The sequence below is a fragment of the Oreochromis niloticus genome, linkage group LG23, assembly GCF_001858045.2.
Source record: "Oreochromis niloticus isolate F11D_XX linkage group LG23, O_niloticus_UMD_NMBU, whole genome shotgun sequence".
Lineage (NCBI taxonomy): Eukaryota > Metazoa > Chordata > Actinopteri > Cichliformes > Cichlidae > Oreochromis > Oreochromis niloticus.
The window spans coordinates 6,345,662-6,373,452 of record NC_031986.2 but is presented as its reverse complement, the minus strand read 5'-3'; the positions used below and the strand labels follow the sequence as shown (position 1 = coordinate 6,373,452).

The window sequence follows — 27,791 nt, the reverse complement described above, 5'->3', positions numbered from 1 at the left end:
AAATGAGGAAACTTAGAGCTTTGTGCTTTATCCCTGTGACCCTTCAGTGCTATTGTTCCCAACCAGACCTTGCCCCGCCCCCCATCTCCAGTAACTGCACTTTTAGTTTTTTGTATTTAACCTTTATTTTATTGACGAAAGGGTTTGATCTACATAAATAAGAGACATTTAGCATAATTGTGAGTGTTGTAACAATGTCAGCTAACATTTTGCCATAACATCTTGGAATAAGTAGGATTTTGTTGTGCTTTTCACATGAAGGGAATCCAAACTCAGTATTATTCTTAATTTTGAATATTCTGGCTTATACACGTGTTTGTGATGCATTTAGCAGCTAATTAACAATAATGCTTTAAAGGGCAACAAGAGCTTCAGCTGAATGTTTAATAGGAAAGCAGGACTGCAGAGAGGAAGGAAGGTACATTCATAAAGTTGGATAACTTCCATCCCCTTGAAGCAGGAGGTTCTCGGGCTATAAGAGAAAATGTCCTGCGATTCCTTCATGTCTCATACCTATTATTCATGTCTGTCTTTTTAAATAAAAAAATAAAAAAATATATTGCCCGGCTCACTGTTTTGTTATGATTTAATGGATGAGGTTGACCTAAATTCCAGACAAATGGTTCGCAGTTGGGTGTAAATTCAGTCCACTGTATGCAATACACTAATTCTATTGCAAATTTTGTGATGATCCCTCTCTTAGTTATGGGATATTAAAAGTTTGGGACTAAAATGTTTTTTTAAAGACTGCCATCTAGCTTCAGTGGATTCAATAGACTGTACATAAAAGATAGTTGGGTTAATGACCATATTTGGATGAGAGACTAAAGTGCTAAGCTAATGCTAACTTGCTTAGTTAACACGTGGAGGATGGTGAGGTGAGGGAGACGGGATAAAAGACAGACTGTGGAAGAGAGCCAGAGTAATAATACATAATGAGTAAATGCAGAGCTAAAGGAGAATTCATGGTGACCTTAGCCAGTGCTAACTTTATGCTTTATTAAAACAAAGTTTTTAAAAAGTCTTATAAGTAGAGAAAATATCTGTCTCCCAAATCCAAACTGGGAGCTGGCTCCACAGAAGAAAGGCCTGAAAGCTGAAGGCTCTGCCTCCCATTCTAGTTTTAAATACTCTGCAAACCACAAGTTAGCTAGCCGTCTGAGAATAAAATGCTGATATGGTACAACAAGGTTTTTAATATAAGATGGGACCTGATTATACAAGACTTTGTATGTGAGGAGAAGGATTTAAAATTTGATTCTGGATAAAAAGGAAGGCAATGAAGAAAAGCCAATATGAGATAAATATGGCATCTCATTCTCTTTCACCTGTAATCCAGAGCAGTCACGTCCCTGACCCCAAGCCTTACTAGTTCCCAAATGGAAGAGTTATATTTTTACAAACAATCAAACTGGGGCATTTTAACATGAATGTACATGTGGACTGACTTACTTTTGAAACCAGTCTTAAGTGGCCATTAGAGGAACTGCAATAGTAGTAACCAACATGCCTTTAAAACAACAACAACAACAACAAACACGAAAGGTCATACACCAGGAGGAGATGGCTGACTACATTAGATAAACTAGTTTTTGCATGCTTGAAGTGCAGTTGGTATTTTGTTAACAGGCAGCACATATGTGCATATGTGCACATATGAACATATCAGTGGCATTTGTTCATCACACTTCAGTCAAGCATTATTATTACTTTATTAGGCACAACATTGAAATACCATCTTTTTAAAAATGTTTTAGCCCTTATACACTTTGCTGATGCTTTTTACATTCTGATAATGACGTTTACTCATTTGATATCTCAGTCATAACCACCACCTGCACCCATCTGGTTACCCAAACATCTTGATCAAAAAAAAACTAAATACAAAAGTGGAATAAATAAAGTTAAGGATGATTTTTTCTTCCTATAGAAGACATGACATCAGCGCCATGATAACTGCGCAGTCTGATATTAACCCAAAATCTGAGGCATTGAAATCTCCTGTTTGCTAAAAACAGTGCACTCTTTGTTTTTTGTGAATAGAAGCTAACCAAGACCATTTAAGCTACAGTATATACACACACACACACACACACACACACACACACACACACACACACATATGGATGACTTTGCAAATAATTTCAGTCATTGTGTCATTCTAACAATCAGCACGAACACTTGTGTTTTTCCTGAATTCAGCTCTGAAGTCAGTCAGTGAATTGCCAACTCTCTGGTCTTCACAGGGGGCAGATCTTGATGCTCTCAGAACCTGAACTGAAGTCTAGCCCAACCCCGATTCCACTCCCCACCCAGAAGGTGGCATAAAGCGGCTGGGTAAAGTTGGCTCGGAAGGTGTGGAGGTGGGTCATGCTCTCTGCGACGCTGTAGAACGACAGCGTTCCCGCGGACAGGTCCAGGTAGATGCCCACACGGGGGCAGTACACGACCGGAATGTCCTTTTTCTGATTGTCATGCATGGCTGTGCAGCAGGTGTCCGACAGCTCCAGGGTCCAGGACTGGGCATTGTATCCGAGGCCTGACCTGGCGTCCGAGCCCTTCCTGGCCATCGCCCCGTAAGCTATGCCGGTTGAGGAGCCCCGGCCTCTCCACTCCACCTCCCAGTAGCAGCGTTGGGCATACAGCGGGCTGTCACACATCACCTGGGTCCAGCCATCAAAACGCTGGGGGCTCTCGGGGTAAAGCTGGGCTGTCCCCTGCAGGGTGGCTTTAGTGTTGTTCTCAGAGAGCGTCAGCCGCCTGTGGGCCGTGTTGGAGTCGAGGGTCAAGCTCACTGAGTCTAGGAAGGACATTTCAAGGACAAAATATTTTGACAACTTATCATGACATCATGGCCAATTCTGTATGTCAACATCTATGTTCTGATACATAACACTACAGTGGAACAAGATGCCCTCCGAGAGCGCAAACCTCCTCCAAGCTGGCTCACTCTCTGGGGAGTGTTAATTTTAAGGTAGCATGACAGTAGTTTGATAGAATAATGGTAATAGATACTAAATAACTGGACATGAATACCTTGAGTTTATTATATAACATGATACTACAGTATATTTCTCACTAACCAAGCAGCTCATTGTCTTTAAAAATGCTTTAATGTTGTGATTGATCACAAATTAACCTGGTAACATGCTCATTATATTAAAGAAAAAATATCAGTCATTAGGAGTTCTTCGTGTATGTATGGATGTATTAGATTAGAATTCACTTAATTTACAGTTCACTTATATACAAAACAAAAGATTTTTATATGAGAACAATGTGTCACTGAGTTTTGGCCTTCAATGAATGCTCGAGAAATATGTTTATGAAGGTTTCGTGTAAGAATATTGTTTATCTGATTGATGTTGTCATTACTTTTTTCCCTTCTTTTTGGAACATATGGTATTTTTAATGATACAAACCCGGGCCACACCTATATATGAGCATCTGATCCTATATTATTTTGGATGGTCTGTGTAGTATGTGGTGACTGAATGAATAAACTGACTGAATGGTTAAAAAGTGACAGAACCCATTTTGATTGGTTCCAGTTTGTGCTTAGATCTGTAATTTTGTACAGACTTACACTGCAGGAACTCCTCTCTAGTCCTCGGCTCTGGGGCCTGAATACTGTCAAGGCTGATTTCCCTCACTGTAAAAAAAATTTAAATTCATCTTTATTTGTTTCACTGTACATCATAATAGTTTGATTTCCATTTATGTTTCTTCTCTCAATATGAAAATGACTGTAAAGCTTGAATGACTCACAGGCGGGGAAAGCCGGAGCATGAGTCGTGGAGTCCGGAGTGGGCGTATCCAAAAAGAGACCGGGGTTAACTGACCAATGAGAAAACAGCATTAGTCACATCACTGAAACGCATGTTGCTCAACTTATTCAACCGGTTGAACTGTTGATGGGACAATAAAATCATGTTATATATAGAGGGGCAATCTTCTTACTTTCTGTGGGAGTTTCAGACAGCTCAGCCATTCCCCCTGTTGAATGCAGAGACAGAGTGATTGCTTCTGTTAATGTCACTAATTGCTCTTGAGTGCTTCAGTCAGTAAAGACTTCAACTAGAAGTCAAAGCTGTCTATTTAAATGTAAAACCATCTAATAACTTATAAATATCTGGATTAGCTAGCACTTAGCCAACTTCTCATTCATCATCATCTTGTTTCCCAGCTTTGGTGCTTCAAAAGTAAGACATTAAAAAAAATACAAGAAAAGGGTCTGATGTCAGAATTTCAAGGGCGATGTTTTCAGAATTAATATATTTCTGAAGAAAACAAAAGCAAAGGCAGAAAAATAACCATAAAACAGCAAGATATTTTCCCCCTTACTACAGGTACTGCGTTTCGGATCTTTCAACATCAACAGATATTTCAACTGCTTTCATCTCTCAATGACAATAAAAAAAAATGCTTTCACTGCTTACATGCTTAATGATATTCATGCCATCATTCCAACTCCTCACACCTCGACTTCAAAACATTTCAGGCTCCCTCCTTTGAACAACACTTGCTCCAACTTTCAGTGCTTACACATCAGCTGACACTTCCACTCATTGTGCTGTAAAGTACACATCGATCTGTAACTCCTTTTCTTCCTCTCATCCAGCTTCCTTTATTCTCTACACTTCAATGTCACTGCAACTCCTTTGAAGTCCAGTTAAATTATCAACTTTTTCAGTACTTTTACTTCAGCTTATTGCCAGCTTCACTTGCTGCTTGCACTTTTTTCTAACTCAAACTGACACTTCAGCTTTATTCAGCACTGACATTTATGTCTTCCTTCATTTTCATGATCAACACCAAAACTTATCAAAGCCTAAACTGAAACTAAGCGTCATTTAAACTGACACTTGAACTACTTTTACTTTAATTTGAGCCTCTTTTATAAAAAGTGAACTTTTTAATGTAACCATGTTAACCACTTTTTCATCTTTTCTTCTTTCATCTTTTCAGAAACACCCCATCTACTAGTCACTTAATGGTTTGGTTACTGAGATTGGAAAGAGTGATGTTGGAGTCAGGTCCTACATGGATTTCCTCCTGCGGATGGTGTGTTGTTGGCCTGTGTGGCTGGAGTAGCCTGGCTGGTGCCACGGCGATTGGAGCGGAATATGCTGCTGATCGACGCCATTCGGCTAAAAGCTGAGAATACCACGAATCAGATGTCAAAGTCATGTCATAGTGTTTGTCAAAGCTGTATTAATATTATTATTATAATTATTTTGAAAACTTATTTTTGCCAGCAGGTGGCAGAAAATGCTAACAATGCAAACATACGTCCAGAAGATGCCGGTGCTGGAGCAGGAGCAGGCGTAGGAGCAGGAGTCAGGCTGGCTGGGACTGGAGTAGGAGTTGTGGCCTGGCTCTGGCTAGACCTACTCCAGAGTGACTGAGATTCTCTACGGCTGGGGGTGGGGCTAGCTCTGGGGCTAAGTCTGTGGCTGATGCTGGACCCGATGCTGATGTTGGATCTGGTGCTGGCTCTGGGGTTAGGCTCCCTCACTTTTTGGAAGACACATGGAATAAAATTGAGTTGAATTTATCGAAGCCGTATGAAAATGTTTACATAAACTTTAAATCAAAATTTAAAGTGTCTGAGGCGAATATAAGTGATTGGTGACAACGTCAGTATGGTATCAGAACGTCATCTGCTTTTATTGGTTAACCATGGTACTTCATGCAATTTAGTGTCACTTCAGATATGTTCACAGTGGTCACAGTGCTCAAGTCCAGAGTTTACACTGAGATTTAATTTGAGCCACTAGTGCTTCTTTGTTATAAAAAACTCATCTTAAAATGTCACTTAAAGGTGACCATTATCCCTTTCCCTGTTTTCTGTTATGATGGGTAAACATGGACAAAGTTTCAAAGTTTTGTATGAGCAAAAAGACTATGAGAGCTGATATCGCTAACATGGCCTTTTAAGGCCCCCAATTTAAAAAATGGAATATGGATATAAGCTAAAATAGCATCATTAGGCAGTGGAGGCAATGAATGTCAACACAAAGGACAAAAAGAAAAATTTTAGGAATCTAAAATCACGCAAATGATTATAGTCCAAGAATAAAAACTGACATTGAAAATGCAAAAAAAAAAAAAAAAAAAAAGACTGAAGTAAAGGTACGTAGTGAGGCCTGAGTAATCAGACATCCCTAAATATAACCACTGTTTTATATATGTCTTAAATGCAACTGAATACAAACTGTTTAAGTTCTGTTCGAGTTTCAACAATATTTTTGTGTCTTTCAACAGCAGAAGGCCTTCCTCACAATCACTAACGCGTTCATGGCGCAACTTGAAACTGATTTGCATTTGTTACAATGAGAATATCAACGCACTGATATTTATGTGATGCACTCTGTTCGCCAGATTTACACCAGGTTTACTGTATTAGCGTATGAATGTCTTCCTGTTAGCAACAAAGACAGCTACAAAGTCATACCTGACATCCAAATCACTGCGGATGAGGCTTAATGGAAATGGACTGGCATTTACACAGTATAATGCTTTTCCAGTCTAATAGAAAAGTGCTCCCTGTGTAATAAATATGTATAATTGAGTGTCATCTGCATAGCAGTGGTAACCACAAAACGGGGCTCTGTGTGTGGCAATCACAATGCATACACGCTATCTGCCTTTAGCATAGAACAGGTGCAGATGACAGTGTGCTGCTAGCAGAAGAACCACCACCCCAGGACTAACCTAGATATCCACCCTCTGCCTAAGTGAGAATACTGTTAGTCTAATGACTCTAATAAAGAGAAACTGAGCCACAGAAAATGCAAATGTCGAGTAACTCTGCCACACAATGTACCTTGACTAAAAATAAGGAAGAACTGTCATTTAAGCAGAAAAAACACCTTGCAGTAGGAAGTAACAGCCAGATTATTATCATGAAGGGTGATGATATTAATGCCAGTGCCGACTCACATATATCTCTGTCTTCTCTCCTCTGTCTGTCCCGCAGTCTGGGTGAGCTTGTGTTAGCTCGGTCTAAAAACAAGGAAGAAACTGACTTTTAAAGCAAACTTTTCTCTACTTTATCCCTGCTGTGAGTGAAATTCAAATGAATGCTTAAACAGCGGCACAAATAAAAACTCTCACCTCGTGCTGTGTCTCTGTTCCTCACATCTTGACTCCTGAGTCCTATACCTGAATAAAAAAAAAGTGACAATGTCAGTGAAATCCTTTGTACGTTGTCAAATGAAGCTCAACAACCATCAGAGTACAGTACCAAGTCCTCGTTTGTCTGTACTTCGACCTCCAATTGAGATAGTGGGTGTAGAAGCTGCAGAAAATGAATGAAATTACAAATTATTTCAAATATTTATACAAGATTGGTGACAAGATGTAAATATGTAGTCATGGTAGACAAAATGTGGTCAGAAAAACATCAAACATACCCTGTGGACGGGCGTTTGTGTTGCGGGCACTGAGACCAGAAAACACTAGAGAAAAAAGAAAATCGTTATCCTTCTACCAACATCATGCAAAATGTGAAAACGTTTATTTGGATTTAATAAGAAAATTCAAACCTTACATTTTAAAATCCCTCCTTTCTGTCCGCTTCGGTTGGCTAAATAAGATTAGAAGAAGTTCAATTAAAAACAACGACAACAACAACAAAAAAACCCACTAAACTTGAATGCATTATTAATTACGCTGGAAAAAAAACAAAACGAACTATAAACAACGCCTGGAACTTACAGTCTCCCAGAGTGAACAGTGTTGTGTCATTCACTTTAAAAGAACACAGATAATTAAATTAAATAAGGTACAAAATAAGACATAATAAGAACAAAAGGCCTCTTTGGACAGACCTTTTTTAGTGATCTTGCCCAGCTCCTGGTTGCATAGATCTTCCACTCGCTCCCTGAGACCCAGGATGGCATCTCGTACAGGCTCAAAGGAAGCCTCGTGATTGACTTTCACAGCTGGCAGATCCCCAGACTCAAGAGGACTGCACATAGACTCGTATGTCTGAGGAAACATATGGCAGTTAGTTTAAAAAAAAAAAAATTTAATCAGGATATCAGGAGTCTATCCCTCTGATGTCACTCCCAACAAAAACCTTAGCGTTTTCACAGTGCCATTGTCTCCAAAGGTTTCATTACCATCTTGTAAACTTTCCCTAACACTCTTGCTGCTATCCTTCTGTCATAAGTCGTGTAAAGAATAAGCAATCACTGCTGTGTCCATGACCAATATTACCACTCAGTGACCTTCACAGTCCCCCCTACCTGCAGGTAGTAGATGTTGTCTTCGCAGCTTGCCAGGTCCTTCATCTCAGTGTCCCTTTTCTTCAGCTCCTTGATCTCAGCCTCCAGACTATCAGTAACTTCTTGTGCATGGCCCATCTTCTCCTGGTTGGCCTGATCCATCACCTCCTCCAGCAGCTCCTGAAGACGTTCCATGGAGCGCAGCAGCTCCGACAGCGCCTGCTCCGCTTCATTGTGCACCACATCAGCAGAACGCTGTGCACACAAGGAAAGCACAAAACTAAGTAAGTAAGGCCCCTCAACCACCATCACATTATTTAAACCCTGTAGAAAACCTGTTTTCCATTAAAAAAATACCCCCCCCCAAAAGAAAATTGTCAAATTGAAACTCTACCACTGACCAACCTTCATCTGTTCCATCATCTTCTTCATGTCTTTCAGCTCCTGCTCTCTCTCTTTCAGCTTCTGTTGGTTCGCTGACTGCAGGTCGGACAGCAATTTCTGCAGAGAGGCACGCCGTGACACGAGATCAGAGAAACAATCCCACAGACAGGGAAGCAGATGTGTAGGTGACACAGAAGACAACATGAGAGGGTGGAGCATTATGAATGGCTAGGCTAGGAATGTTGTTAGGAATGTCTTCAGCCTGGCTGGACCCGGCGTCGCACACAAAAGGAAATAACCGACTTCATTCAAAGAAACCTTTTATACACAATAATGGACAGCAGAAAGAAGGGCGGATATGCTGTATGTATAGAATATTGATTGTAAACTTCCATTTACAAAATTATGGAGATTTTACCAAACACCCAAACCAGTCACTTTAATTTCACTTTAGATCACCCTGGTAACCGTCTGACTGGCCCTTATCCCCCAGTCATTATGTAGCACCCATCCTCTGCTTACCTGCTTCTCCAGCCTTTCGACCTTGGTGGACACGCTCTCGTGGCCTTTGTGCTGGTTGCTGGTGCACAGCCAGCAGATGAACATCTTGCACTGTCGGCAGAAGAACTCCTGCAGGTATTTGTGCTGGGTGCAGATCTTTTCGGCCAGGTTGCCTGTCGGTGGGATGAGCTCGTGCTGCTTTAGGGATTTCTTTGTCTGGTGAGGCTTCAGATGGGCCTCGCAGTAGGAGCTCATACACACCAGGCAGCTCTTGACTGCAGCTCGTTTTTCATTTTTGCACATGTCACATGGTACGACCGAGGAGGAAAGCTTCCCCTTGGCGAGTCGCATGGATTCACGCACTTCAGATTTGAGGGCTCCTTTGCGGAGCTGCTCCACAGCCTCTGCCAGCATGGTGTTCCTGGACAGGGAAGGCTTGGGGCAGAAGGTCTGACGGCACTGGGGGCAGCTGTAGATCCCTTTGGGGTCATCTTTAGTCCAGTAGTCCTTAATGCAGGCCATGCAGTAGCTGTGACCGCAAGGGATGGTGACAGGATCATTTGGCAGATCCAGACACACGGGGCAGTTAAACTGCTCCTCTGTCCACAGCTTTGCACTCATAATGCTGTTAATGAAAAAAAAAGAGTCAAGATGGTTAGCAAGTCAGAGACTTTTAAACACGTAAAGAATACGAAGAAGAAGCTCCAGAGATTCAGAAGGCAGTGTGTAGCCTGGATTCACAGGAGGAAAGTGTCTGTCGCTCTCAGGTGAGCTGGGCGGGACCAGAGCCACCAGGCAGGTCTAGCGGGGAGAACGGGTGTCAGTGGAAAACTGTTGAATGCCAGGAAACCAAAGGTGTGAGTGGACAAATCACTACATCACAAAGTATGGCACAGATATTCGGGCTCTTTATGGAAGTAAATATTACTACATGTAGTAGCAAAATTGTACTTGAGTAGATTATTCCTTTATTATCAGGACAATTTAACATTATTAGATTGTAACACTGAGGTATTCAACTCTAAGCAGCATATTACTCTTATTTAATTTTAGTCTTTTCAGTCCAGTAGTACATGACCTTGGGCTTAAGTCCCCCTATATGGCCACAAGATAAATGAGATGATTATTGGTATAGAAGAGAAGAAAATTCAGTCCTTGCTTTGTGGTAAACATTAGAATAGATGTGATTACAATAGAGAAAACACTGACCTATCATCAGACAAATCAACAAAACCTCTGCCACAGAAATACAGAGAAATGCAGCACTGTGTGATGCCATCATGTCAACAGGGACCAAAATGTCTGGAGGATTTCCAGAGTTGATGAGCCGTACCATGTATTACCAGATTTCCAGCCCCTGGATGAATCTATGTCATGGTCTATTAAGGCAATTCTGAAGACAAATGGAGGGCCCAACCTGGTACTAGTAAGGTGTAACCAATAAAGTTGCCAGTGAGTACCTACAGTTAGAATGTTAGATGTAGAAGTTTGTTTTAAAAGAAAATGAATTAAAACATCTTATAAAATGAACCACACCTATAAATACATTTAAAAACAAGACACTTAAATGTTGTTTCCAAGACATCAACTGATGCTGAATTAAGGCCAGGGCTTTACTCTTACATTTCAGCGGTGCTAGTCCCGTCTCCCCCGAGTCCAGCTGAGACTCAACATTTTTACAGTGTTCACGTTGCTATCACTTATTCAAGTTATTTGTATTGCTAAATGTTTACAGGATATGTATTAAAAAAATAAATATAGAAACGTCAGAATAGCTGAAGGTTGTCTGGGGACAGAATATATTGTTTGTTAGTAAAACAGTGTGGTAAAAGTTTTCATTAACCAATGAGTAGCTTTGAACACAGAAAGTGTCTACAATGAGTTATGATCAATTAATCCCTGCAAAATTCATGCTGACTGTTCAGTTTCAGTATTTTTTTTTTTCCATAGTTACCTCTGTGTGACGTCAGTGAGATGGATATCTTTAACCTTTACGTCACGGTTGGGGAACTCCAGGCCTCGAGTGCCGGTGTCCTGCAGGTTTTAGATGTGTCTTTGAGCCAAAACAGCTGATTTAAATGGCTAAATGACCTCCTCAACATGTCTTGAAGTTCTCCAGAGGCCTGGTGATGAACTAATCATTTGATTCAGGTGTGTTGACCCAGGATTTTATCTAAAACCCGCAGGACACTGGCCCGTGAGGCCTGGAGTTCCCCCACCCCTGTTTTATGTGATCTTAGGAAGCCCCGCCCACCTGCTGTTGAAATATTTTGTTTGTGAGAGGCAGGACATCAGTTTAGCTTTAAGGAAAGTTCAAGGGAGTAAAAAAACCCCAAAAGGATACTTATGTTGTAGAAGTCTCAAAAATACACAAAATCTCTATGTATCAAATATGACACAGGGAGTAACCCACTGAGGCGCTGTGGCATAAGGCATGTTCATTGAAGACGTCTGAGAAATACTGACAACCTAAAACAGTTTTGTAGGACTGTCCAAAATATATCAGCATCTTTTTGCAAGTATCATGAGCAGCTATAGAACACATCTGATGGAGGGTGTTGCTATTAAACAATGAAAAATAGTCAACTTTCAGTTGTCTGTCCAAAAGACTGGGCACAGTTACTTTCCCAAAATGTCTCACTACCAGCATCAGCCTCCTTGAAAATAGGCACAAATAGTGCAAATCCAAATCCAGCTAATTTGTGTATTTTAACCAGCTTCCTTTCTGCCCATTATGCACCGTTTATTTTGGCCTCATTTATTTGGGAGGTTGCTCTGACTCCTTTTAATCTGCAGTTTCACAAAAGCTTTTAGTGGATAATGACAGACTTCCTTTTGATCAGACAGTAAATGTGACAATACAAAGAATACTCACCATCACATTTTCACGGGGAACAGACTGGAAAGTAAAAAAAACCAACATGTTTGCAAGGTCAGTTTTAAATAAGACTTAACTTTGGATGAGGGACATGTCAGCTAAAGCAGCAGCAGGCAGGAGAGAGGGATGTGGTAGGTATCTTTGGGCAGTATTTTTTTTCTTTTATTTAAATGTTTTGTGCTCAGAGTCTGATGACTTTTCACACCATAATTGATGTCTGCATGCTTGAAAAACAGTGGTAATTACAACGCTAACACAGTGTGAGCCATCTGTACCATAATCGGAAAAACCCATTAAATATATTTGTTTTCCTCTCCACATGAGGATTTAAACTGCTGTTGCACATATCTAGCTATTATCTTCCTGACATTTTCTCTGCATTGTGTTTGCCTTCAAATAACTGAACTATTTGTCAGTTGAAATCTTTTAAATAAATAAAGACCGCTGAACTGTAACTTTATCATGAATTAAGTCGTTTCTGAGCCCCTAATCTCCACTGTTGTACACTTTTACACCTGAGCTCAGGTCTTTTATTAGTGTAACCACAACCAGTCACTAGATGGCAGTGCTGCACTCATGTTAAATTAATAGCAGTAGCCTGTTCCGTTTAAAATAATAATAATAAAAATAATCCCGTTCGACTTGCTGAATGTTGACAAAAGTGAACACTGTGCGAGTCATTTCTATTTAACTAATTTAAAAAGAAGCGGATAAATAGAACTAATAATATAAGGTAGTATATCGGCTTATCACTTACGTAATGTTGTTACTACCCAGATTGACGGAATAAAAACGACTTAACGCGAACTCAAAAAACAGCCTCAGTGTTGTGGTGGTCAACAACGCTTTAAGCGAACACGGAAGTACATGGTGGAGACGCCTCTTGTGTCATCCAAAGAGCTTCTCTACTGTGTAGCATAGCGGTGTTGCATGATTTGAGCTAACTTGTTTTCATTTCGGAGCCTTTTTTCAGTTTCGCTCAGATGCCAAATAATGTCGTTAAACGTCCAGGAGTCGGTGTCGGGGTGCTGGTAACGGACTCGGCTCACCCAGGCTGTGTACTCTTGGGGAAACGGAAGAGCGCGGTGGGCAAAGGGAAATACCAGCTCCCAGGAGGTCACCTGGAGTTCGGGTATAATTGACGTTGTAGACTCCATAAATCTGGCATCGTTTTCTTCTTCTTTCTCTTTAATTAAAGTGGTTAGCGTGCGACAGCCAGGTGTAGTTCCGTCCCCTAACCGGCTGAAATATGGGGACGAGAGGTTCCTACACCATCTTTATCCCATTACCTGTGATATATGCTAATGGGGCTTTCTTCTCTGCTTGACCAGCTCAGATTTGCCTTAAAACTTTATGGTGAAAAGTTTTGATATATGTAATGATTGCTGTTAAATTTTTAGCTTCATTTATCAAATAATTTTTACGTTATATTTAATTAAAAATGGTCTCTGGACCTATTTCTAATATGTTTTGTTGCACTTTGAAGTCTGACGCAATGTTTGAGCATAAATGCATCTACTGTCATACCAACCTTCTGCATATCCTCCTTCACAACAGCCACCAGTCATATTTGTGGTTTTCCTCTTTTCCTCCTGCCTGGGAGCACAATCTCTACCACTTCATCCAGCTTACTCTGCAATTCCTCTCTCTCTTCCATATACATCCAAACTTTGGACCAAGACATTTTTTGGCAAATTGGAAATTGTGAACAGATGACATTTTTTTCAGCATAAAAATGAAAACAAAACAAATCACAACAACTCAGGAGTGCTGCTATTTTTTTTTTTGCACTCCCCTGCATGCAGACAATGGAGACAGAAAGAGCTTAAATAGCCTTAGAAGCCCGTTAATGTACTTTAGCTAATGTTAAATAAGATGTTATTTTTTTTATGTCATTCAAAGGGAGACTTGGGAGGAATGTGCCCACAGAGAGGTGCTGGAAGAAGCTGGGGTGGGTTTGGTGAACACCCACTTTGCATCAGTAGTTAACGCCATCAAGCTGGAGGAACAGTACCATTATGTTACCATATTCATGCAAGGAGAATTGGACAGGCAGTCAGGAGAGCCACAAAACCTGGAACCAGACAAAAATGAAGGTATGTGAAGTGGGACTGCTGTTTTTCAGTGGGGGGAAAAAGCACCTCCACTAAGCACCCAGTGAGCAGCTGATTAAACAAAATGTGTTGCTCTCTCATTTTGCAGGCTGGACGTGGACACGCTGGGATGATTTTCCTCCAGAGCAGCAGCTCTTCATGCCACTGGCCCGCTTGAGGCAGCAAGGCTTTCAACCATTCAGGAACAAAGACAGTTGAGCCTGAAACTTCCAGTTATATTATGAGACACTGTTACTCCTCAAGGATAATACAGGGACACTGTTTAAAAACTGCTGTTGTCTCACATGTCTTTTTTTTCTTTTTTACAGTACATACTGTATTTTCTGAAATAATGCAATAAAAAAAATGAAGTAGGCACTTCAAATTGACACCATAGGTGCATCTACTAAAAATCTCAAACAAGTTTAAATCTCAGTGACCCTGACCTCAAGGTCAGAGTGAAGTTTTGTGAAAATCTTGTGAATGCAATAACTTGAGAAAAAGGCAAGGCAGGATTTTGAAATTCATACCAGAGGTGCAGCTACTGGAGGCTGAGGGGTTGCACTCGCTACTGCCAGTATTTTTATTTAAGGCATTCAAGTTTCTCAGTTTGTTAGCCTTGACAAACAAACAATGCAAGAAAAAAAGTGCATTTTACATAATGTTTATGTCCTAATATCATTGGGGATAATCACTTTCTTTAAACCTTGTGAAAGAGGACATTTGCTGAGGAGATGCTCTGTAAGTACTTTTCTATTTATTATACAAGAAAATTTGAGCACAAGAATTCTACATTCACTGTTCTTTTTCTTTCCAGCAAATACTGAATCTTTAAAGCTCATCCTGTTTCTAAATCTGACTTTGAGGTGAAGAACTAAATATGAGTGCCTTATACAGCAGGATGGCTGAAATCAAACAGCTGTCCACCTCACATGAGGGTGGCTCCAGTGACACCCGCTGCTAACAGTATGGACCAAAGGGTCACAGCAGCGTTGGCTACAGCACCGCTAAAGGTCTTGTCGTGGGCATAGGTGATGATGTGCAGAGCCCCGCTGTAGGCCTCCTCACAGGTAGGCTGGATCTGGTCTTCAGGAAGCTTGAAGCCGTACGTCCCGTTATCTCTGAGCTCAAAGGTGAAGCTTAAGGGGATCCCCTGCATTCGAGCCCAGTCTCTGGATGAACCAGAGTTGGCGTCTGGAGAAAGAGTTTAACCGTTACATTTCTGAACCACCTAAAAGTCCTTCAAACTTAATATTTAAAGATATGGGCAGTTTATTTTATTATAATTAGCAGCTGATTTGTAAACTCACATAGTACATCAGGCGAGGCTCCTACAGTGTAGTTCATCCCATGAACCTTCCAAACTGCTTCTGCTGCACCCTTTCCGACCATCATCTGAGGAATCAGAAAGGAATTTTTGCATAGAGTCACTTAAACATGGGTCCACAGAACCTGGAGTTGTATGTTTTCATAAATAAAAGTCTAGAGAAAAGATATGAGATGCCAGTAACTGTATAAGGCAATCAATACAGTTTTAAATGTTATGGTGCTCCATCAGTATTTGTGCCATTAAGGGTGACCTACTGTTCCCTTGTCCTATTCTATATGTTTATCATTTGATTCTGCTGGAGTAGCTTTGCATGATTTACGGTTCATCTTAATCCTTTTTGTACAGAAGTTAATGCTGGGCTTGGAAAGTGGAGATCCCCGAGTATAGATATACATAAATCAGACTAGTGTTAATAAAACTCCCAAATTAATTTGTACTGTAAACTCCAGTAGATTTATTGGACAGGCTGTGATCAGCTCAGCTGTGTTGTTACTCCTCTTAAGGTTTACTGTTCTTTGTGGACTTTCAATTTTCATGGATCTATCATGGCTGCTTTCCAGCCTCTACACAGTTACTCTGCAATTCCTCTCTCTCTTCCATATGCATCCAGACTTTGGACCAAGACATTTTTTGGCAAATTGGAAATTGTGAACAGATGACATTTTTTTCAGCATAAAAATGAAAAGAAAACAAAACAAATCAAAACAACTGAGGAGTGCTGCTAATTTTTTTTGCACTCCCCTGGATGCAGACAATGGAGACAGAAAGAGCTTAAATAGCCTTAGAAACCCGTTAATGTACTTTAGCTAATGTTAAATAAGACAGTTAAAAGCAATTAAAAGTACTGAATCGTCAACGCAAGTTAGAGAGCATTATTTTTCTTTATGTTTTCTTTCCAGTCGTGTAATTTTTAATATAAGCCAGACATATAAAAATGTCTGTATATTATCTGGTACGGGATGGCTGAAATAACAAGTGGGACATGGTGTCACATGGTTTATATTGTGATTGATGATTATTTTTCACCTGCAAATGTTCCACATCAAAATGGTCCTACTAGATTCAGCTTAATCACAACAAACGATCTGCATCAGGAGTTTAAAAATAAAATGTCATCTCAGAAAATACACTCTCCAAAACCAAAGTAAGTTATTATATCTTTTAAGAGGTATAGCAGACTTTCACTGCTGTACTGTATTTTACAGAGATCTTTCCTAAAGGTCTGTTGACAAATTTGTAACACAAAGTAAAGGTAAAACAATGAACTCTATCTTTTTTTTAAAAAGTAGAAAATTGGTTACATGACAATCCATTTATTTATTTTGATACAGTTAAAAAAAAATATTATTCATCATACTGTTGGAAACAGATTAGTGTTTATATTAGCACTTTCACAATCTTACTGACCGCTAAAAGCTTTGTCTAACCCATATCTAAAGTCAGCTTGACCTACATGTCTTTGGAGTGTGGGAGGAAGCTGGAACCAGTCACCACGCAAGGGATGAGTGTGACAGCACTAATGTCTGCCCCACTAAGCTGCCATTATACAAGACTGATATGAAATGAAACTTGTCTATGCTATATATATTTTTTATTTAACAGCAAAAACTTAAAACCTTGTAGCTGTTCTATATATCTGCTATTCACTGATGGGTGAAATGAATAGCAGTGATTATCTCTTCATCATGGCACATGTTTGTGGGTACGATGTATTAGGGAGCGAGTAAACAATTTGTTCTCAGAGTTGAAGTGTTAGAAGCGGAAAAGTGGGCAAGCTTAAGTGAGTAATTGAGTAACTGGGTAATCTCAAAACTACAGTTCTTGTGAGGTGTTCCTGGTCTGCGGTGGTCAGTATCTATCAAAAGTTGTCCAAGAAGAAAACATTGGTGAAACAGCAACAGGGTCATCGGTGGCCAAGTCTCACTGAAGCATGTCGCTTCAGGCTGGCCTGTTTGGTCTGCTCCCACAGACAAGCTACTGTAGCTCCAATTGCTAGACAAATGTAACGCTGATTCTGATAGAAAGGTGTCAGAATACGCGGTTCATCACAGTTTATTATGTATGGGGCTGCATAACTGTAGACCAGTCATGTTGCACCAGGATGCACTATGTGAAGAAGGCAAATTGACAGAGGCAGTGTGATGCAATTTCTTGCTGGGAAACCTTTGTCCTACCACATGGATGGAAGGACTGACAGTACTATCTACCTACCTACCTAAGCATTGTTGCAGGCCATGTACACCCTTTCATTTTATGGTTACAGTATTCTGTGGTGGCTCTGGCCTCTTTCAGGAAGAACAATGGAAAACTGGTTCAGGAATTACTTGAGGAACACAACAATGAGTTTGAGGGTTGGGCTTTGCCTCCAAATTCCCAAGATCTCAATCCAATCAAGCATTTGTGGGATGAGCTGGACAAACAAGTCCAATTCTTGAAGGCCCCGCTTTGGAACTTACAGGACTTCCTCTTTATTAATGTAAATGCATGCAGGTATAACCATTGTCAGGCTATAAAGAGTTTCTCAGAAAAGTGTAAAAAAAATGCATCACTATATTTGTTGATATAAATACCAGCTCATCATAGTTGGGGGCAGTGTAGTTGGGGTGTCCATAGGGAACCAGGATCAGCTGGCCATAGGAGTGGATGGTGAGGAAACACAGGAAGATGTCCTTTCGGCTTCCCACAAATTCAGTTACAGCCTTGGCCTCAGGCTCAGACGCCGGTTTGGTTCCAGGGTAGGTGTTTGAGCAACAGTTAAATGATACCCCAACGGCTGTGCAGGCAAAGAAGGAGAATATGAATTGCATATAATATTAACATTATTTTTTTCACATTCTATTAACACAAGTTTACCTTTTTAAGTAGTAGTAACCCTTGGGCTACTACTTAAAATTAGGATAAAAATTACAGTTCCTCTTGAGGCTGCCTCCCAAAGTGAGTCAAACCTCATAGACTCCTGTTTTAATTGGTTTTTGTTATAGACAAGCAGTTAAACAGTGTCTCGCCACTGCTAATTCAAGTCACTGAACTGGATATCTCCATTGTTTTTGCTGTTTGTTGCTGTTTCAATATTTGCAATGGATTTATCTAACAAGTAATGTAGCCTGGTGTGTGGATGAGCGGTGATTAAAGTTCTAGTATTTTATCCGTTTTGTTGCTTAGTAATAATTGACAGATATGTGTGTCTATACTTAATGGAGCTTGCTAACAAAGCTAATAGCTTTAGCAGATAACTTAGCACTCTACCCTCATCTTCAAATACTTCTGACTCTAAAAAAAATAAAATGGAAGTGACCAAATGCTGAGGCTTCAAAATGGAGTCCCAAGTCTCTGGGTGATGTCATGACATACACTTTGGCCTTTGGAGCATATATCTATAACGTCTAAACTTTTTTGGCTACTTGGTTCAAACATCAAACAAAATATGAGTCTGTTAAGCTTGTTTCCTATTCGCGGATTAGGTTTAATGGTTTTTGTATAGCGTGATAAGCTAAAGCTACATTAGCATTAGCATCTCGATTTTGGCAAATTGGAGGAAGCAAAGTTTAGTGTTTTCTTTGCTTTTATCTTTACTTTTTTCGTGTGTCTTTCTCCACTAAGCAACACTGAACTTCAATACTTGTCTGTAGATACAGTCACTGTAAAAAGGAAGTTCCTGGGTTTGGGTTCCTGGGTTTTGTACCCAGCGTTTTCTGTTTGGGACTCAGTTTTCTGTTTGATATTTTTCATTTGACTTTGTTGTAGTTTTCAGTTCAAATATTACCTTTGGTTAGGTTTTCATTCTGATTTTGTATTAATTGTTTTCTTTGTTATTCTCAAGCCCTCCTATGTTCCCCAGGCTTAGTTTGTGTTTCTGATATGTCCTCTGTGTTTAGTCAGTTTTGTCTTTGTGTTTACTTTGGCCTGTCAAATTCCTGTGTTTTAATCTTAGTGTTAGTTTCCTGTTTTATTTTGATAGTCTCTTTTCCTTCAGGTGTTGTGTTCCCTCTTGCTCTTTAATTGATTCTGTTCACCTGTGCCTTGTTTTCCCCAGCTTTGTCTCTTTCCCTGATTAACCTCATGTCTATTTAAGTCCTCAGTTTCCCTTTGATATTTGCCATGTCGTCATTCCTGTTGTCAGTTTAAGTCGCGTGTCTTGTTGTTTCGTATTTTGTTTGCGAGCTCCAGCATTAAAGCTGTTAGAGTTCAATTAACCCTGTCTGCCAAGTCCTAGATTTTGGGTCCTCTCGCTGCCTGCGACACACCCTCGCTTGATAGAAGTAGAGTCTTTTTTTTAAGGTATTCTAACTTTTACATATCAAAGCATAATAAAATATATATAACCTGGTACTTAGCAGGTCTTCAAACTAGGTAGATACTGCCTTACATGAACAACGATACATGACATATTACATTGTTTCATTATTTATTTTACAAAATGTAAGCCAAAATGCAGATGCAGTGTTTGAAAAATTTAGAACACCCTGCCTGGTAACATAAGAATTAAGAGGGTAAGTAGCAGCCAGGTCCTGTTAATCAGATTCACTACATTAATTGGTCATCAGCAAGTTAGCAAAAGTTGCCAGTTTGCTGGTTTGGAGAATTCAGGTGTGTGTTAACACAATGCCAAGAACAAAAGACATCAGCAGCCGTCTTAGAGAAGTAATAGTTGCTGTCCATTAATCTGGGAGAGCTTATAATAGCATTTCCAGAGAGTTTGAAGCTCATCATTCCACAATGAGAGAGATTATTCACAAGTTAAAACATTCAAGACCATTGCCAATCTTCCCAGGACATCCCAGTCAATTCACTACAAAGTGGGAGGTGATGATTTGGGCTTCTTTGGCAGCCACAGGACCTGGGAACCTGGCAGTCACTGAGTCAGCTTTGTTCATCTAAGGTTGTATTTAAATAAGTGTAAGACTTAGTAAGGACCAAATTATTTTTTAAATTATTCCTGACATGTAATAACTTAGAACTGACAGAGGGTGTACTTTTTTAAAAACATTTTCTTTACCATGACTTCTGTGTTGTGACAAACACACAAAATAGATGTCTGATTAATGAAATGTGTGCACTTTATTGTCATGTATATAGGGAATAAGAGTAATGCACACTTAAAGATGTGTGTTTAAGTCTGTGGAGGTTCTCAGTCATCCAGGTCATCGTAGTCTAAAGAGCTTGGAAAGGAAAGTCTCTGGACTTCTTTAAGTTGCTTGAAGATGTTTCACCTCTCATCTGAGAAGCTTCTTTAGTTCTGTGGAGAGTCCCAGATTTTAAGCCCTATGGGAATGTCCCCCCAAGAGGGACAATGGATCCCCTATTGATCCTCTACCTAATCACACAAGCCAAGGTGTGAAAACAGGTGTAGGTCACAATCAGCCAAGGTTATGGGTGGAACCGCTGTGAAACCTAGCCCCGCCCTATCGTGAATTCCTGAGGTCAAAAGGCCCAGGATGTGAGTGGGCGTTAACATTGGCGTCCTCAAAAGAGAGGACCTTTTGAGGACACCAATGTTCACATTTTGGACAGAGAAGACAGATGGTTTGAAAGAGGAGTGAAAGAAGCCATCTATGTCCTCTGTGAGCGACCATCTTTGAACAGAGGAGGTGGCTTACGACACCAACTGTCTGCCATTTATAATCTAGTTTTGAGTTCCCTTCCCAGATGCCTTAACGCCCACTCACATCCTGGGCCGTTTGACCTCAGGAAATCACATGATAGGACGCCCGAAACCTTGGCTGATTGTGACCTACACCCGTTTTCACACCTTGGCTCATATGATTAGGTAGAGGATCAATAGGGGGTCAATGACCCTCTTGGGGACACTCCCATAGGGCTTAAATCTGGGACTCTCCACCAGTTGCTCTTAGAACTGAAGAAGCTTCTCGGATGAGAGGTGAAATGTCTTCAAGCAGCTTAAAGAAGTCCAGACGCTTTTCTTTCCAAGCTCCTTAGACTACGATGTGTATTTAAGTTATCTCAGGCAGCCTGTGTTTCATTTTTGATGTTTATGTAGTGTTGGAGTTTAGCTAGGAACCAGTTCTTTTGAGAAGGCACTGATGAATCTTAGAATTGTACATAAAACTGTGATGCATATGGTTTAAGCACAGATTGGTGGAGAAGAGTTTCATTAGTAAAAGCAGTGAGTCACAGCAGAAAAGTTGTCAAAAATAATCAGTCAAAAGTAAGGTAAAAGATGCCAAAAGTTCTCCAAAGACCTGAGGAGAGTTTCATGGTTGGCCATAATTTCAAAAACAGCAATAAAAAAATAAATAAAAAGGAAAGACTGCAACGATCAGTTTTCACTGAAGAACAGTTACATCACTCACTTCCCCAGTTGGCATCAAAGTTGCGGTTGAGATCGGTGCCATAGCAGGCGCAGTCCTCAGGACCTGGTGACCTGTTCTTCCTCCACAGTCGAGTCTGAGTGGAGCAAAATGTTCAGTCAGTCATACATAAAATGGCAGCACAACATTTTTGTAGATATTAAATGCTTCCTGTGATTGATGCTGTTTATTATTATCCCATGTGTCTTACTGTAAAAACATTAGATTATTTTGTACTTGAAGGTTTTTGAGCACCAGAAATCAATTTCTTCAAAGATTGAATTATGGCTCATTTAATCAGTTACATCTTCAGTTACTCAGATAATCATCCTATTATATCCTGTTCATCTGTGGTTTGAGATCCTGAGTGTACACTCTAGAAATGTAATTGGATAAATATCTATCAAATACGAGGACTGACTGTCTCATTTTCCCACGTGTAGATGTAGCCGTCCATATTGAGCACTGGAGTGACGTAGAAGTCCACGTTCTTCATCATCTCTTCCATTTTGGCATCTGTTTTGTATGTCTGCAGAATCTGTTTGGAACAGACGAACACACATCAGGGGCAGGCTGACACACTGGAGGACATGTAGTTATTAAATTATATTCATTTTGACAGACAGGATGTTTTCCCCTTACAACAGAAAACAATCAGGACAACAAATGAGATGATTTCTTGTAAATCTTAATTTTATTTATATATTTATTGCCTTTTAACATCAATCACATTCAGGTCAGGTCACTGGCAATCAAACTAGAGGTAGAGTTAGGTTAATCTCCACCCTTTTTAATAGAATTTATTCATTAACTTTACCCCTAGAAGGGTCCCATGAGTCCTGGTGGAGGTATATTGACAGCAGCTCTCTTACCTCTCTAACAAAGTACTGGCAGAAGGCTGGAGCGATCCATTCTCTGGCATGTATTCCACAGTCCATCCAGATAGCTTTCTTTTCCTTTCCAGTATTCAGGCCAATCTGGAGAACAAATATCAAACATCCGTGTGCATCAGTATCTGTTTGGTATATGCCAGCTTGTGATCTGAAACTTTGTTTACCTTGAGCAAGCTAATATCCCTGCTTTCATAGGTCTTTCCATATTTCACCACGGTTACAACGTCAGGGTGATCCTTTACCATCTGTTCCATCCAGCTAGTTATCTGTAAAATGGAGTACCAACATATAGTGCAATCTTACAAACTTTTGACTGGTTAGCTGTCTTTCTCTAATATCCACGTATCCACACACACACAAACATGTATCAAACCCCTCATTTCTTGATAATTTGCTTCCAGCTTTGGGGTCTTTAGCAGTAGTTCTGCTGACTGTCTGGATAGCTTTCAAAGTTTTTCTTCAGTAACTAGCTTCTTTTTCACCCATTTTCAGTCCAGTTCTTGTATCTGACCATTTCAAGAAGAGTATTGTTTTTGTGTGTGTGCGTTAAACAACTGTTAAATCACCATGAAGTTATGGAAATATGAAGTTAAAAAAGTCACATATCTAAAGGGATAAACCGGCGTTGCATCGCTATAATAGACAAATTAGCAAAGAAAGCGCCTTTGGCCAACTGTTGTGATTTGGCGCTATAGAAATAAAACTGAATTGAACCAAAATTGGTCTTATGGAGTGATGATCCAAATTTGAGGTTGATTTGGTTCAAATCGGGATCAATCTGTAGTCCGGGGGTGAGGTGCAAAATTATCACATTTCCATAAATGTTGCATGTTCCAGTAAATTATTGCATCTGTTTCCTGTTTTTCTTGGAAAACATTAAGAAAATGAGGGATAGCTCAAGACTTTTGTACAGTACTGTATAAATAGCATATTTTAGAAAATGTGTGTGTGTGTGTGTGTGTGTGTGTGTGTGAGAGATGTGGCATCTGAGTTATGTGTGTCTCACCTCTGACATGGGGTGGTATTTATAGTAGTCATACTGGGCTCTGTTGCACAAAAAAAGAATCATTAGAAGCAGTTGACGTTAATCATACCTCAATAATAGTATCTGTATACTTTTAGTATACTTTTATCTGGGTTTGAATTAATAGTTTTTAAAATTACAAGCCTGCAGTAATAACGTTTAACTGCTTGAAATGCAGTCTATCCAGCTGTTGGTCAGTACAAGCTAAAGAGCCAGCATTGGTGATGGTACAAGGGTCCATTGTCAAATTTTTCACCAAACCACATTCTGCACAAATCACAGCAACATATGTGTTTAGTAAAGGAGTCCATTCAACCACGTTTGACGCATTATGAAATAAAAAATTAGAGAAAAGGCACCCTGAACTACTCAGCAGCTGAAGTCCTATAATAGGAAAATGTTTTGCTCTAGAGCCGGGGTCTCAAACTCAAATGAGCTGTGGGGCACTGCCGGCACTGACATCTCATGTGAGAGCCACTTAAGTGTTCAAGTAGTACAAAAAAGAAAAGAACTTATTTTAACATTGCACTCAATAACAAACAAATCCTCCCTAACAAAATAAGTAACTTCAAGGGCCAAACTGCATTATATTTCTTCATGTCAATATACGGGCTGCAAGTAGGGGTGACATGGGCTGCAAGTTGCTCCCGGGCCGCGAGTTTGAGACCCCTGCTCTAGAGACTACGGCAGCTAGCCTCCTCTATATTATTACAGAGAAGAAGGATGAAGGTGACCATGTTTAAACTTAAAAAAAATCTTGCTGCCACCAAATGAAAAATTATTATATATTTAAAAGCACAATAAAGTTTCTTTCACCAGGCCATTGGATACTTTACAACCCTCCACGCCCTGCTCTCTGCTCAACTGTCTTACAATAGCTCATATTCAGCCCATAGCCCATATTGACCCCCCATCCCCAATTCAAAACCCTTTTGTAATAGTTAGAATATATGTGCATTTATAATAATAAATGTTTTACATCAAGACAACTTCCTTGTTTGTGTACACATAAATATACAAAATGATCTCAGTTTTAATATTTATTTGTTGTCTTTAAGCTATTTTTACTCTTTAAAAATACTTTAAAATTCTAAACACCATCTTAATGCTTTGAACGCTTCCCAGCCCTTAATCTTCAGTGTACCACTTTAAACAATGAAAGTCAGCAAATAGTGAAGAGTAGCAGAAATGAAGAAAGTAACAAAAGTGAAAGCTCTGTCCAACTTGTACCAACATCACAAGGATTTGTGTGCTAAAAAACAGAAAAGTACACTAATTGATATTTTGAAGGTAATTATCTATTTTAAAAACCCCCAAAACTGATCAGATCTATTTAATGAAGAAAACTCACCTCTCCACTGTTGCTGCTCCCACTGCTGAGAGCAGCAACACAAAACTCAATCCCACACAGTTAAGCATCGTCTCTTTGTGAAAGTAAAGTCCTTGTCTGTACTGGTCTGCTTTACTGATCCCAGGGAAGCCCAGTAAAGAGATACACATGTTTCATGCTACTACTTGTTAATATTTGATCTGAAATGACTAAGTGAATTACTTTACAGTGGAAAGTAATGTATGCGTCATCTATTTATATCATTAACTGCCCATGATCATGGCCATAAAATTTGGTGATTGCGCTGAAATGTAAAGTCGCTCTGTTCTCTAAATGCAAACTTCTTTCTTTTCTGTCTTGACTGCTGCTATCAGCCTTATTATCTTGGCCAGTGTTGTGTTTTGTCGGCATATTTTCTGAAAGAACTGACACGTTTGTGGAAATTATGTGGAAAAAATATAACACGATGGAACTGAATTAAATTCACCCCCCTGCAGAAGTAATAATGAGATGTAGAGAGAAATATCTAGGACATATACATGTATATAACTAGATGTCAACTGTCTGTCTTCCAAAGTTTATCTTAATGCAGAGTCTTTTTGATCCGACAGAAAAAGAAACAGAGTGAGTTATCAGCTAGATTGCCCTCGAGTCCCTTTGTAGAGGCCGAATGAAGAATCAGGTCAGCATTCCTTAAACGGCTTTCCAGAACTTGAGTCTTTCAGGTATAAAGTGGGATCACAGTGTTACACACACCTGGCAGGTGTCTCATTCGTTATAATTCAGAAAACAAGTAAAACTAGTATCTGGTGTTTTATATATTTACCTTGAGTCTGTCTCTTTAAGAACATTTTCTAAGTTATAATGTGTCAGTCTGGCAGAGAGCTGCTTGAATGTCATTATGTAATCCAGAAGTTTGAGAGTTAAGGTTTACTATACTGATAACTGGGAGGAGGTTAGATAAGACACAGTGCCTCATAAGCAATCTGGAAACTGTAATGACGCTACAAACTGATAAAAAAAAGAGCAAAGGTCTTCAGAAATTTCACAATAAACCTTCAGAAAACGCAACAGTACATCAACAAGAAATTACAATGTTACCAGGGACTTCCTTCCACTCCCAAACAACACTGGACAGAAGACAGTCTGTCAAGAACATGCCTGTTCATATGTCTGGAAAAGTCCCGTCACACACTTTCAGTATCAGCTGATGCATCAACAGCTCCAGAGTCAGAGCTGGCTGATGTTTCACAGCTTTCTGATGATGCTACAGTTTTTATGTTTGATGTTTTATAGGTATTTAGTTATCTCCCTTGTTCAGAAACATTAGGCAGCTTGTGTCTTCCATGTTTCTGTGTCAGAACTGGCAAGTTCATGTACAACACTGGCTGTAGTCAGTCAGTATTAATAATATAATATTTCTGCCAGTTTTTGCTTCAAATGGTTATGGGCTCTCTTCAGAGCTAAAACATTGTTTATAGTAAAGTCTGTATTTTGGGCAGCTCTGAGATCTTCTGAGATCAACTAGCTCTGGCTCTGAAACACTGCCCCCTTCTGTCAGTGCATCTGAATTACAAGTGACAGCAGAGTTCCAGTTAAGCTTTCCTGTTTTATCTCTCCATAGCTTCTCTGATGCACACAGTGCCTTCCTATGGGAGTTCCTCTTTTGCATTCTTGGATCTCGTTGACAGTAAATCTGGATTTGGTGCTCCAGGCCTGTATTCGACAACTTAAATGTGCTTCAGTTTATTTAAACTACAACTGCATCCTCCAGCCGCTTCCAACTCCTTGTTGACCTGCTTTGTCTGCCTGCTATTCTGTTGATGGAAAATAGAGCATAGACTAACCTGGGTTTGCACAGAACTTCCTTCAAATGCGGGATATAGAGTGTGGGGTGTTTCAAGGGATCCCATGCAGATGAAAACACGATCAACTGAGCTGTCTCTAAGCCAGGAGGCACTTTAAGAAAGCAACAAAATGAACTCACTTTGAAAAACAGTCAACTATGGTAAGCATGATAGTATTACCCACAGATGGTGGAAGTCTGGTCAAGAAATCCAGTGCAATGTGGTGTTGGAAATGGATGCAGTAGACCAGGTGAAAGAGTTTTAGACCATTGCACAGATGATGGAAGCAGACAGATATTCTCTAACAAAATGCAAGCAAAAGGTTAATGTTCAATTTTTACTGGGATGACAGGTGAATTTGGAATTTCCCATGTCAGTGATGATAAAATGAAACCGAGCAAAGAACAGAGCCCATCTGGCCTGTCGGACGTTGAGCCTCTCCACTGATTTCAGGTAGGTGAGGACCTTGTGATCAGTTTGCTCGGTGCCCTCTAGCCAATGCCACCATTCCTCCAGAACTTAAGTGGCTACCAACAGTTCACTGTTTGGATGAGTCTGGTTAAGTGAGGATCAGAGCAGAAGCAAACAGTTCTTTAAGTCTCTTGAATGCCTTCTGAGCAGATTCATCTTCCCTGATTGGACCAGTTGATGATGTAGCCAATAAAAGAGACACAGTCAACGTGAATTCACGCTTCACATCTTTCACATGCAAACGTATACGCAAATCTCTTCTCCTGCAGATTCCAACTGCTTAAATATAACAACCACAAATTAAAAAAATACTGGCCAGGGCTAGCCAACAGCCTCTTAGTAGATGCTCCTATGGTGTGAATTTGAAAGTCCTAGGTGACTTCCTTCGAGTTATTGCATTCACAAAGCTTTCAGAAAACCTTGAGGTCAAGGTCACTGAGATCTGAACTCGTCCATGATTTTTAGTAGATGCTCCTATGCAGACGTGGGAAGTCACGA

The 27,791-nt window shown here is 40.0% G+C and overlaps 3 protein-coding genes across 8 annotated transcripts; 1 reads left to right on the top strand and 2 right to left on the bottom strand.

Moving 5' to 3' along the window:
- Window positions 1-1,698: 1,698 nt before the first annotated feature.
- On the bottom strand, window positions 1,699-13,180 carry trim25l (tripartite motif containing 25, like). Of its 6 annotated transcripts, none has more exons than XM_005449966.4 (17): window positions 13,047-13,180; window positions 9,141-9,744; window positions 8,640-8,735; window positions 8,256-8,489; window positions 7,836-7,995; window positions 7,723-7,755; window positions 7,556-7,591; window positions 7,419-7,463; window positions 7,250-7,303; window positions 7,120-7,167; window positions 6,946-7,008; window positions 5,293-5,517; window positions 5,044-5,157; window positions 3,961-3,996; window positions 3,769-3,837; window positions 3,587-3,652; window positions 1,699-2,800 (listed from the first exon to the last, which is right to left on the bottom strand). In XM_005449966.4, the coding sequence occupies exons 2-17, from the start codon at window positions 9,738-9,740 to the stop codon at window positions 2,241-2,243; spliced, it is 2,439 nt and encodes an 812-aa protein (XP_005450023.1). In that variant the 5' UTR covers window positions 9,741-9,744; window positions 13,047-13,180; the 3' UTR covers window positions 1,699-2,240. The 6 variants fall into 6 exon arrangements, with proteins under 6 accessions (XP_005450023.1, XP_005450024.1, XP_013124427.1 ...); XM_005449967.4 differs by lacking the exon at window positions 13,047-13,180 and adding an exon at window positions 12,755-12,883; XM_013268973.3 differs by lacking the exon at window positions 13,047-13,180 and adding an exon at window positions 11,995-12,018.
- nudt15 (nudix (nucleoside diphosphate linked moiety X)-type motif 15) lies at window positions 12,870-14,383 on the top strand. The gene is made up of 3 exons (XM_003440983.4): window positions 12,870-13,129; window positions 13,900-14,093; window positions 14,200-14,383. The coding sequence occupies exons 1-3, from the start codon at window positions 12,981-12,983 to the stop codon at window positions 14,307-14,309; spliced, it is 453 nt and encodes a 150-aa protein (XP_003441031.1). The 5' UTR covers window positions 12,870-12,980; the 3' UTR covers window positions 14,310-14,383.
- A 222-nt stretch (window positions 14,384-14,605) lies between these two features.
- Window positions 14,606-25,175, bottom strand: cpo (carboxypeptidase O). Its single transcript, XM_019351633.2, has 9 exons — window positions 24,997-25,175; window positions 23,628-23,667; window positions 22,786-22,887; window positions 22,601-22,705; window positions 22,150-22,266; window positions 21,732-21,825; window positions 17,991-18,193; window positions 15,401-15,485; window positions 14,606-15,284 (listed from the first exon to the last, which is right to left on the bottom strand). Exons 1-9 carry the CDS (start codon window positions 25,143-25,145, stop codon window positions 15,019-15,021), a joined length of 1,161 nt encoding a protein of 386 aa, XP_019207178.1. The 5' UTR covers window positions 25,146-25,175; the 3' UTR covers window positions 14,606-15,018.
- Window positions 25,176-27,791: the final 2,616 nt, after the last annotated feature.